At 65.7% G+C, this 12,223-nt stretch overlaps 1 protein-coding gene across 2 annotated transcripts in view; it reads right to left on the bottom strand.

Moving 5' to 3' along the window:
- GPSM1 (G protein signaling modulator 1) overlaps positions 1–9,414 on the bottom strand; it is a 31,085-nt gene extending 21,671 nt beyond the window's left edge. Inside the window, exons 1-4 of one of the 2 annotated variants that reach the window (XM_030818173.1) lie at positions 9,072–9,414; positions 2,211–2,432; positions 979–1,114; positions 3–154 (exon numbers count right to left, since the gene is read on the bottom strand). In XM_030818173.1, coding sequence (XP_030674033.1) covers positions 3–154; positions 979–1,114; positions 2,211–2,432; positions 9,072–9,139 — 578 coding nt within the window. In that variant the 5' untranslated portion in view covers positions 9,140–9,414. Of the gene's footprint in view, positions 1–2; positions 155–978; positions 1,115–2,210; positions 2,433–4,710; positions 4,890–9,071 lie in introns of those variants that run through there. The other variant, XM_030818172.1, reaches the window with a different exon arrangement.
- Between the last annotated feature and the right edge of the window lie 2,809 nt (positions 9,415–12,223).

Genomic DNA, 12,223 nt, shown 5'->3' with positions numbered 1-12,223 from the left:
ACTCGTAGAACTCGGAGGCCTTGCACAGGGTCTCTCGGACATCAGGCGGCAGGTGCCCAGGGTCCTGCGCGGCGTTCGCAGCGTTCCAGGACAGCTGCTTGCCCTTGGCGTGGTACACGTTCCCGATGTTGTAGAGGGCCCTCGCCTCCCCGACCTGCGGGCAGCACGGAGGGTTGGGGGCGTGCCTCCACGGACCCCAACAGGATGTGCAGAGCCGGCGTGCTGGTGTCCTCACTGTCCCAGCCCTCGACGGCGAGGGCCTTGGGGGCTCCCACTGAGTCACAGACACTAAGGCGGGGCGGAGGCCTGAGGATGGCACACCTGGGAAGCCAGCCTCCGCCCTCCCTCGCCATCCCTCCCTCCTCTGCGGATTGGCGTGGCCAGGGTGCCAGGTCCTCAGCTCTGTCCTCTGATGCCCGAGGCTGAGAGCTCCAGCTGGGACCAGACGCTGTGGCCTCAAGCCCCCTCGGCCACCTCCAGCTGCGTGACGGCGGGTAAGTCACATAGTCACGTCCCCCCAGCCTCGGTTTTCTCGCCTCACAGGGCCACGGAGGGAGGTCAGCAAAGCCTGTCTCGGGTCCAGCACAAGCAGAGACGGAGCCACTCTTCCTGCTGTCACCCCCGCCATCGAAATCGGCCTCCCACCACCACAGCCCAGAGCCACCCCCTGCCTCCCGCTGGGCCCCCCCCAGGGAGTGACTGGGGGTGTGGACAGATTCGGGGGGAGGTCACCGAGAGGGGCGGCAGAACTGAGGGTGGAAGATGGGGGCCTGGGCTGCAGTGTCAGCATGGGCTGGGGGTGCCTGTTTTGGGGGCCCACACTCTCCCAAGTCACTCGGGATCTAGGGGACCGACCTCCCTGTCATCCCTCCCATGAGGAGCTGGATGAGTGGTGTGTCACCCGCCCGCCCCTACCCGGGATCTGGACGCAGGCTGGTGTAGGGGTGGGAGGCACCCAGCCCCGCACCAAGCCCCCACCTTGTCTCCCTGCTCTTGGGCGATGCTCAGATGCCGCTGGCAGCAGACGGCAGCCTCGTCGAAGCGCCCCAGGACCTTGAGTGTGTTTCCCAGGTTTCCACTGGCCTTGGCCTCCCCCATGCGGTCACCGATGGTCCTGGATGGCAGGGAAGAGTGAGGAGTCAGGCTGAGGACTGGTCAGGCCCCTGGGCCCGGGGGGAGGCTGAGCATGGGGTGGGGTAGCTGGGCCTCAGGGACCAGCGTGGAGTGGACGGGAGCCTGCATCCCCTGAGGCGATGCTGGGCCGGGGCCCACAGGCTGGGCAAGGGAGGCCGGAGGGCAGCCCTGGGTGTGGGCTCTGCTGGGCTGGGTCTGGGGCACAGGCTCCTGCCCATCACCACACAGGCTGCAGAGGTGCCAGGAGCTACACACAGGACCTCAGGCCTGGGCCTGGGGCAGGGGGCTGGGGTCTGCAGCTGTTAGGGTCCGGGGAGGACTTCGGGGGCCTGATGGTGGAGAACTAACTTCCTGCTAACTCATTCAGAGGACATTTGGAGAACTAACTTCCTGCTAACTCATTCACCAGACACTGGGCTGGGTGCTGAGGAGCAGGTGTGAGCTCACTGGCCAGTATGGGAGGGTTGCTCCAAGAAGCTCTGCCCTGCTGAGGGGTCAGGGCAGCTGCAGGGCTGAGGAGGAGGGCACTGGGCGGGGCTGAGGCAACGGAAACGTGCTCCTGTGAGGCACGGCCTGGGGGCTGGACTCGACTGGAGACCCCAAGACCCCAAGGGGCAGCGGGGAGTGGGTTGGGGAGACTGGGGAGTGGATGACGCCGGGCAGGAAGGAGGCTGTGAGTGGGAGCTTGGGGTCCATGGGAAAGCAGGGACAGCCCCCAGGGCAGGACCACACCTCATTGAGCAGTGGCCGGGAGAGGGCCCGGGGCTCGGGGCCTGGGCCCAGGGAAAGGGTGGGGCTCTGGGCCACACAGGATCACAGACGGGCCACGCACAGTCACGCGTGCTCACGCACAGCACACGGGTCACAGCCCAGGCTCTCACACGCAGACACACAGACCCACTCACGCCTGTCAGCTGAAACCCAGCTCCCTGCCGGGGTCCCGGAGCCCTGGCTGCCCTCCAGGTGAGGGCTTCCCTGCTGCGTTCCCTTAGACCCTGCTTGCCCTGTCCCCCTCCTCAAACTGTAACTGCTGAGGACAGGAAGCGTCCACCTGCCAGCAGGGCCGCCCCACTCACCGCGCCAGCAGGAGGTCATGCTTGTGGTACTCCAGCGCCCGGCCATGCTCCTTCAGGTAGAAGTAGGCGTTGCCCAGCTGGCTGTAGATGGCACTCAGTGTCTTCAGGTCCTCGGTGCCCACCTGCACAGCGGCCTCAAAGAAGGCCACACCTGCCTTGAAGTCGCCCGCCTTGCACAGACGCTCGCCTTCCAGCGCCAGCTCCAGGCACGATGCCTCCATCCTGTGCAGAGGAACTCGGTGTCATGGCCCACCCCTGGCAAAGTCGCCCCGGGGCCGGAGCACCTCTGTGGCTTCACTGCAGACGACGCCCCTGGGCGGGCTAGGGCCCACGCCACATCTGTGCTCACAGACCTAAGTGTCTCTTTGGGATACAGGCCCAGAAGCACGTGTGGGGCCCAGGGGGGCCCCAGCCAGTACACCTCTGCCAGCACCTCCTGTCCACCCCTTGTGCGGCCAAGGTCAGGAACGCCACTGGGACAAAGGTGTGAGTTTGTGACCCCGGCAAAACCCTCAGGCCCAGGGGCCGGTGCCGGAGGGGGTGTGGCCCCCATACCCTGCCTTTACCCAAATCCCAGAGGTACATGCTGCAGGGGCCAGGCACCCTCGCCATCCTCCTGAGCGACCACAGCTGCTCGGAGAGGCCTCCCAACTCCCACCAAGAACAGCTGAGGCTCCCAGATGGTAGTGGGGGCTGGTGAAGGCCACATGGGGGTCAGGTGGGGAGGGGATCTGATCTCAGCTCCTCCCCCACCCCCAACCTCTCCCAGCTGGGGCCTGGGGATTCAGTTAGCCTCCAAGCCTCCAGGGAAGACCAGTGCTGCAGAGGTGTGGCTGAGGGTTAGCCAGTCCCAGCCCCTCTCCTCCTGGTCCCCCACCCACAGAGCTAAGTGCTCGCCGCTGCCAGCCAGGACTGGCCTGAGAACCCACTGTTCTCATGTGCTGTCTGCCACCCCCAGCGCTGCTGTGGGAAGATGCGGATGGCGCCCCATCCCAAGATGAACTTCGCCCTGTGAGTGGCACCTAACCCCAAGGGCCAGGCCCTCTTCTGAACACCAACGCCCTGGCTGGCCCTGGTCCCCCACCTTTGAGAAGGGACTTCAGAGAAGAAACCCCTCACCCTGGGCCCTGCACAACCCCCAAGGACCCCGTGCGTCAGCTGCCACCCTAGCCCTGCTCACCGAGGGACCCCCACCCTGGGCCTTGGGGAGCTGCCCTCGGCACTCAGCTGCCAGGAAGGAGTGTGGGGTCCCTCCGTGGCTGCCCGGCTCCGCACCTCCCTGCTGCCTGCTCTGGGGCCTGGTGTCCTTCCCCATCCTACTCTTACAGGTCACATGGGCCTCAGGCTGCTGCGCTGCCCTGGGTGGAGGGTTGTGGGGGGAGGACACACCCAGCAGATGCCATGGGGTGCCCAGTGTGAGCAGGCAGGCCCCCATCTACAGGGTGCCCCCGGAAAGCCACAAAAGACTCAGCAAGGGCACAGCCTGGGGAGCCCCAGGAGGTGGCAGACACAGCTGGAGCCCAGGAGGGACCTGATTTCAGAGAAGTGGGGGAAGGGTTCAGCCTCGGCTGCTTGCAGGCCGGCCCCATCATTCCTGTTTGCTTTCTGTTGCTTCCATTTTTCGTTTTTAAAACTTATGTTACTATTATTATTTTTTAGAGACACGGTCTTGCTCTGTTGCCCAGGCTGGAGTGCAGTGGTGCGATCTCAGCTCACTGCAGCCTCCATCTCCCAGGATCAAGCCATCCTTCTGCCTCAGCCTCCCAAGTATCTGGGACTTCAGGTTTGCACCATCATGCCCAGCTCATTTTTTTTTTTTTTTTTTTTGGTAGAGACGGGGGTCTCACTATGTTGCCCAGGCTGGTCTCAAACTCCTGAGCTCAAGCCATCCTCTCACCTCAGGCCAGGGCCTCCCACCCACTACCTGTCAGGCACCTCACAGCCACCTCACCCATCCCTCTGGGAATGGCCATCCGGATGCCACGTGGGTCACAGGAGCCCACCGTCGCCATGGCAACCAGCCAAGCCCCATCCTGCGGCCAACGCCAGCCATGCAAGAGGCTTCCTAATTAAGGCCCACTTGCCCCACCCAGCCGTTTGTCAAGCGGTCTCACTCGGTTTACTGTCCCCTCCTTCCAGGCAACATCGGAGGAGAGGGGCTTCAGGCCTGAGGCCTGGGTGTCTGCGGAGCCCAGACGCTGCTGCTCCACAGATCTGATCATGGGAGCTGCCTCCCGCCTCCCTTCCGGCCGGACACATGGCATCTGAGGCTCAAGGCGAAGGAGGCTTCTGGCCTGGGAAGGGCCTGGGCCTAAAAGTCGGGGATGGGTGCTCGGATGGGCCTCCGTCATTCTGCACCTCCAATCTGGGATCCAGGCAATGCAGCCAGCCACCTGCAGCTGCACCAGGTGGGGTGTCCCCTCCACTCGTCCCAAGACAGCCTCCAACCACACCCTGGCACCCACCCCCACGTGACCACCCCACCCGCTGCCCGCCGCACCTCTTCCTTTGCAGGTTTCGCATCTTCTGCACATAGAGCCACAGCTCCAGGCCCACGGGCAGCAGCAGCGGGCGGGGGCGGGGGGCGCCATACACCACCTTGCACACAGCCTTCTCCGCCAAGCTCAGGGCCAGAGGCGGGCCCTCCACAGCAGGAGATGGCATCGCCAGGCCCCAGGCCCTCCTCCCCCAAGCCAGCCCTCGCCCCACCATGGCCACGGGTCCTGGGGGGTGAGCTGGCCTCAGGCTTCCCTGCCCTCTGACCTCCAGGATGGTGGGTTTAAAGCTCGGCAGGGGACCGCCAGCCCTCCAGCAGGTGCTCAGGGGCCTCCCCAAGCCCTGGTGTGGATCAAGGGATCAAGGACAGCTCAGAGGCTGGGTCAGCCTCGTCAGCAGCGGGGCGGGGAGCCCTGGGGTAATCCCGTCCAACGTGCTTCTCCGGGGACAGGGACCAGCGGCATTGCCCTTCCGTCAGTCACCCGCCAACTCCTCTGTAAACGTTTATCCAGTTCCCAGCGGAGGCTGCTCTGCCCCAGGACTGGGCTCACTCGGTAGCGCCAGGCACGTTTGTGAATGGAAAGAGGAATGGCGTCCAGAGTGTGTGAGTGCCCCCAGCACAGCACCTCTTCCCCCAGGCCTGGCCCAGGGCTGGGCAAAGCTGGAATTCCGCGCAGTGGTGGCCCCTGGCCACCTCCCGGTTCTCCAGGCCCCTGTGCCTCCTCTGCTCCACCCCTGACCCCACCCAGCCCCCTCCCCAGCCTCCCTGGCACCAGCCCACGGTGCCAGCATGGGGCAGCGGGGGTGGGCTCAGAGTCCTCACCATGCCAGCCCCACGTCCGCCAGGCCCTCTGTGCTCTCCCTCACCTGACTGGCCAAGGTGCGAACAGGGGCCCAGGTCTAAAGGGGTCAGGGCCACTCGGGGCCTGGGGGATGCCGCTCCCCAGGTCGTGGGGCTTGGGAGGCATGGACCACGCTCCCCTAGCCTGGCTCCTTTCCTCAAACTTCCCAAGCCCCCGGTGTCCTTCTCAGCTGGGCTCCCAGCTTCTCCAGCCACCTGTGGCCCATGAGGAGGCTGGAACCCGACAGAGGCGGGGGATTGGGGGGGCGGGTCTGATCCCTGAGACGGCCACGGGGTCTGAGCAGAGGCAGGAATCCAAGGACAGGTGGGGGTCTTCAGGCCCTGGGCTCTCTTCTCCCTACCTTGAGGCCTTGTGGGCTCAGGGGTCCTACTCAGGCCGGGCCATTTGTCCACCTTCAGGACAGCTTGGCCAAAGGGTGGGGCAGGATGTAGAATGGCTCTCCTTTGCCCAGTCCCCGTCAACATTCTGAACCCCCAAACCCTCCATGGTGGCTGGGGTGCCCACCACCAAGGCCAGCTCCCAAGCCAGCACGGCAACTTCTACTACCTCCGGCCACCCGAACACCATGTCCCTCAGTCCCAGCCCTGCTATCAGAATTGGCACCTGCCCCTCCCCAAGGCCATCACCTACATGCTGGCCCCTGAGCAGATGCTCAAGAGACCCTGCTCACAGCTGGCTCTATCTGCCCCATCCCCCAGCCAGACACCCCCAGGGAAAACCACACTGGCTCCCCTTCAGTGGCCAGGGGAGGGGAGAGAGTGACGGGCAGGACCGGGCTGGGAGCACAGCGGGAGCTGGAATCACTGGAGAGGGGACTGAAGGTCACCCAGCTGTAGGAAACACCTGGGGTCAGGCTTGCCAGGAATTCCTAGGGCCCGTCGCTGCCCAGCGGCCCACCAGGGATGGTGCCCAGGACGGGGACAGGGGAGGGAGGAAGGATGGAGTGAGGGTGGGGGGTAGCATGGCCATGTGGCCAGAGAGGTTGCAGGGGGGCCCAGTCCACACCCGACGACGTCCTGTTTGGGAGCTGGTGGCTGCTGCTTGGAGGGCACCTCCAACAGAGTCACCCCAAGGTGGGTTGCTCTACTGCCCCCTCCCCGTCCCAGCCCCGGGGAGCACTCAGCTGGCCTTAATGCAGCTGGGAGGCCAGGAGAGGACCACCCAGGGTTTCCCAACTTTCCGGGGCCTTCTCAGCCACTGGCCCGTCCCCGCCACACCTCTTCACCCCAAAGCCCTGCTCCGAGCCAGGGAGCCCCTGGCAAGTGGGCCAGAGTTCTGAGCATTAACTGTCCCCACCGACCCAGCACCCAGGGCCCCATCCCACCGACCCAGCACCCAGGGCCCCATCCCACCGACCCAGCACCCAGGGCCCCGTCCCACCGACCCAGCACCCAGGCCCCGTCCCACCGACCCAGCACCCAGGGCCCGTCCCACCGACCCAGCACCCAGGGCCCGTCCCACCGACCCAGCACCCAGGGCCCTCAGGGTACCTGGTGGGCTCATGAGCACATTCATGGGCCTCGCTCTCAGTGTGTTTTCTGGGCAAAGTTCCCCATTTTAAAAGCTGGAACTCCTCTCTCCAGGAAGGAATGTCAGTGTGGGAAGTGGGTAGACGGGGCAGAGGAGACCTTGGGCCAACCCGGAGCCCCATCCACATTGAGGGACCCCCAGTACAGCCACGCGAGTGCCCAAACGGATTCCGCCCACCTCCAGGGCATCCACGTGCCCACCGCCCACGCCAGCAGGTGGGCTGCCCCCAGCACGCCGGTTTCAGGAGACAGGAGACTTTTCCATGTCTTGCTCGCCAGCCCCAGCATGACAGCAAAAGGCCCTCCCGTCCGGCCCACAGCTTCCACTGGCCCAGGACACCTCTAGGCATCCATGCCCACCCCCTCTGAAGCCAGCTCCGACCAGGAACCGCCTGCCCAAACCGGGCTGTGGCCATGCGGTGGGGTCCAGACTCCCGGGGGGCATCACAGGCCCTGCTGGAGGGCTTGGCGCGCTTCCCCCAAGTCTGGGCCTGACTCAACCCTGGAGCTCAACTGGACTCCCTGCTTAGGGGGATGCAAGGCTGGGTCTGGGGTCTCTCTGAGTGGTCCCTCTGAGCACTGCCCCTGCCCAGGGCTGGCTCATGTCTGGCATGTCCCCAGGGGACCCCTGGCTTCTAGCTGGAGCCCTGATAATGCCCAACTCTGTGGTCAGCTGTGCAGGGCTCACCCAAGGCTAAGGTCTTGGACACCAGTCTCTCACAGCTCCACACACACACTCTCTCACAGTCACACACTCACACTCAAACTCACCGCAGCCAAGGCTGCTATCCATCCACCTCACAGCACAGCCGCCCTGGAGCACATGCGGCCCTGCACAGCCGATCAGATCAGCGGAGGAAACCCTTGAAAATCCTTTAGGGCAGGCCCCTGGCAGCAGCTGCCGGCAAAACCACCCTCACGCCCCTCCCCTGCGTGGGGCCCAGGAGCCAGGCTAGAGGCTCAGCACTCCATCCAGGATAGCACAATGGGGCTGTGTCTGGGACCAGAGCAGAGAGCAGACCCGAGGCAGCAAGGCCTCTGTCCGCTGCTGCTGCCACCAGTGCCTCGTTTCGGGTGCCCCAGGCAGAGGCTTGCTGCCTGGCTGGGGCCAGAGAATCCTTGGGGGCCAGGCTAGGCGCCCCCAGGGCTCAGCTGCTGGGACCCCTCTCAGAGAGGTCACCAGGTTTTAGGGATGTCCACAGGACAATAGTGTCCCTCACTCTGGGGAGCCAGGCCTGCCTCTGACGGCTGCCACCCATTCGCAGGCCCCTGCCTGGACCTCACGCTCGTGTGGCTCTGCCTGAGGCCTGGCACCACCCAGCCTTGCTTGGGGCACCAGGCACCTGCCCGGCTGGGCCCAGGGCACCCCTGGGGGGACACTGGGAGTCAGCAGGCAGGCATGCCACCTGGGGCAGGGCCACCCTGTCATCCCCAAAGGCGTGGGGCACACAGCCCAGTCACTGGGATCACCCAGGAATGTGCCCGGAGGGCAGATGCCTTTTCAGGCAGGTACACACCCACCTGGCTGGCTCCTTTCCGACCCAGCTGGATCCCACTGGGCTCATGGAGGGCTGGTGAGGGGCAGAGCCCCATCCATAGCAGCCAGGTCTCTTTGGCCATGATGCCCCTGAGTGCCCCGGGTATGGCAGGGCCAGGTTTGGGAGGGAAGCACCCCATGGTGCCCCTGCCAGGTGCCAGGGGAGTGAGGCTGGAGAAGCTGCCCGCCCCGCCTCCAGCCCCCCAGCCCCCCACCCCCTTCCCCTTGGCTTGGGGGAAAGAGGGCTTCAGAGGACGCCCACGCGGGCACACGCTGGCCCGCCGGGCTGGGCTCGGCCTGGAGGGAGGGGCGCATCCTCAGCCACGCTGCGCGCCCGCCAGAGCTGCCTTTGTTCCCAGCTGCAGCCTCCCCCGCGTCCCGGCCCGGCTGGGTCCGGTCTCAGCTCCAGCCCCGGCCCCGGCCCAGCCCGTCCTACCTGGAGTAGAGGCGCCTGGCGGCCGGACCCGGGAGCTCGTCGGCCGCGGGCGGGGCCGGGCCCGCCATGGGTTGGGGACGCGGGAGCGGGAGCCGGAGCCGGGAGCGCCCCCCGCGCCGTGGCCGTCCGCCCCCTGCCCGCCCTGCTGCCGGCCCTGCTGTCTGCCCTGCTGTCCGCCTGTCCGTCCGCGCCTCGTTCGCCCGTCCTCCCCCGGGGAGGCGCCGAGGAAGTGATGTGCGCGGGGCGCCGCCGCCCCTCCCGCCGCCGTGGCCGTGATGTCACCGCCGCCCGCGCGGGGAGGGGGCGCGGACCGGGCGGCCACCGCCGCGTGCCTCCCTCTGCGGGAGGCGGGGCGGACGCTGGGGGAGGGGCGCCGCGAGGCCGGCAGTCCCCGGGGAAGGGTTGGGGGGTGTGGGCCCCAGCCCACCCCACCCCAAGGAATGCGGGGGAGAGGCCCTGGGCCTGGCCTTGCTGCTGGTCCCCTGGGGACTTCTGAGGGCCCGCGGGGGTCCCTGGGTCACAGTGCAGCCGCACTGGCCTCTGGGCTCCTTTCATCCACAGGCCACCTGGTGAGCCCCGTAGCCTCGCCCACGTTGGGAGGGGCTGCTGAGGCCTCCTTGCCTTTCTTGCGGGGCGCCCTACGCCTCGGGGGTCCTACCTTCCTCTTCTGTGCAGCCCCAACATGACTTTGCCCCCTTCTCCAAACTTCTGCCTCGGGCCATGGGGTGCAGACCGTGGGGATGCTGTCTGCCTGCTTTAGAGAAACCTGGGGCACTGATGACAAATACAGGCTCTGCTTGGCCCGTGGGACGGCTGGTAAGCCCCCCGCCTCTGAGACCCTGGGTGGCCACATCCCCCTCCCAAGCTCCCCTGGAATGGGAATGCAGCCTGCCCATTCCTTCCTCCCGGGCACTGTGCAGTCTTAGGGAGGATGCAGGTAGCACAGTAGGCTGTGCCTACCCGGGGTCCCGGGACCCCAGCCCCTACCGCCTCCTCCTCCTCTGAGTTCCTGGAGCCCTGTGGGCCTATGTGGTGTGACGTGGCTTCCCCTCCACCCACCCTCAGCTCCTGATGGCTTGGGGGTCCTCCGCAGCCAGCCAGGCCCACAGCCGGCCTCACCGGGTTCTGTCCTGCCCCCGACACCATCCTGGGCCTTCCCATGGTGTCAGGAGACTCCAGGCCCTTGAAAGGCAGCTGCGACCCCGGGTATGACAAGTCCAGGAGCAGGAAATGGGCTGCATTCCTTCGGGGCCCCTCCTTGCACCCCAGCCCCTCCCTGGGAGAGCTGCCCTGAGGTCAGGAAAGTGGCGCCCTGGCCAGACCCTCAGCAGATGCCGCCCACAGGACAGTCAGCGTTTTCAAGCATGGGAAGGAAAATAAACACGAGGTTAAAAAGGGGTCTGTTGGCCCTGGGCTGATTTGTTTTTCCTGTGTAAGGGAGGCAACGGGAATGAGAACCATCTGTGCCCTGGAGCGCAGCGCAAGCTGCCTGCTGAGCCCACGTGCCTTCCCCCAAAGACCACAGCAGCCAGGCAGAGCCTTGCTCCCTTCCAGCCTGGGCCGAGGCTGCTGGCCGGCAGGGGCGGTGGTGTTGGCTGGGGCATCACCCTCCTTTGCCACAGCCCTGGGCCTGGCTGCGGGCAGAGAACAGGCCTTCGATTCAAGCTCCAACCTTCTGGGCCGCCTCCTTTGGTCTTTGGGCACCTGAGCCAGCATCATTGTAAGGGCGGGGGCTGCCGGGGGCCCTGCCTGTGCCAGGCCTCAGCTCAGGCCTCTTTCTCTAGGCGCTGCTGCCATCAGGAGGCCCACAGAGGGTCCACGCCAACACTGTGAGCCCCTTGCAGGTCCCTTTCTCCTGGTCTCCTTCCTTGATGCAGAGAGCTGGGAGCTTGTGTCCCTGGGCGGGGAGAGCCCCAACATTATATCAGAACTTGTGGGGAAACCTGCATCCCCGAGGGCTCCTGCTTTGTTAGCCCGAGCTGGGCTACGAGGCTGTGTGACCTGGCACAAGTTGCCTTCCCTCTCTGAGCCTCGGTTCTGTCACCTGAGGGCTGCCCGTCCTGCAGGGTGTGGAGGGTCAATGAGGCGTGGGGTTTGTGCGGTGCTTGTCCGTGTGCCTGGCACACCGTGGGGTTTGTGCGGTGTGTGTCCATGTGCCTGGCACACAGCGAGAGCTGCTGGGGTCGCGTTGCACTCACAATCGTGCCTGCCCCTACTGGGCCCCTGCAGTGGGTCCTGGCTGGATTGGGGGTACATCCCCACCACACTGCACAGAGGGGTGTCTCCTCCTATCCAGGGACCTGATTCTCCTGTCGAGAAAACCTATGAAGGGGCCCTGGAGATGGAGTGTGACAGGCCAGGTGACAGGTCTGACATGCGGTGTCCACATCCAGAAGGGAGACCCTGGGGGGATGACCCTCCACTGCCACTCCCTCCCATCAGGCTCCAGACACCCTCGAGCCTCCCACCATCCACCTTACCAGATCCCCCCAAGAGCCCGGGAAGCTCGCTCCTCCAGGGGACCAGGAGCACAGCCCCTTCCATCCCTAACGGGCCTGACTCCCAAAGGGGTGTGAGGAAAGAAAGCCATTTCACATCGACTTGTCCTTCTGGCCCCAGGCAGCAGCACAGGGCGCAGGGTGGGCCTCTGCAGACATGTTGGCTCCGTGGTCAGGGAGGTGCCACCTCCCATGTGCCTGGGGAGGGGCCCTCCCAAGCCCCTGCATGGCAGTGCCAAGGGGTTGGAGTCAGCCCCAGCACACCAAGGGCCCTGCTCACTGGTGGCCATTGTCAGCGCCACCTCCACCTTCAGGAGCCTGCCACGTGCCTGCCCTCGGTCACTCAGCCCTCCCTGGCACACACCACTTTGTCCACACACCCTGTGTGTAAGTGGTGACAGCAGTGACAGCTCAGGCATCACCTGATCGGGCCAACTCTAAACCTTAGCCCTTCCTTGACCTGTTGCGCTGGAGAAGCCTCTGGGAGGCGACGATGGGACAGCCACAGGGTTCTTGGCTCAGCCCCCAGGAGTGGGGAGCTAGGGCTCTGGACGGAGGTGGGCACTCAAGGCTAGTGTGGCCCCCTGGGTGAGGGCCAGGCCTGGGAGAGGCAGTCAGGCGGCCCCAAGCCACCCCAGGAACAAAACACCAGCA

Source organism: Nomascus leucogenys, chromosome 8 (assembly GCF_006542625.1).
Source record: "Nomascus leucogenys isolate Asia chromosome 8, Asia_NLE_v1, whole genome shotgun sequence".
In the NCBI taxonomy this organism is placed as follows: domain Eukaryota; kingdom Metazoa; phylum Chordata; class Mammalia; order Primates; family Hylobatidae; genus Nomascus; species Nomascus leucogenys.
This window is presented reverse-complemented; position numbering and strand designations above follow the sequence as displayed.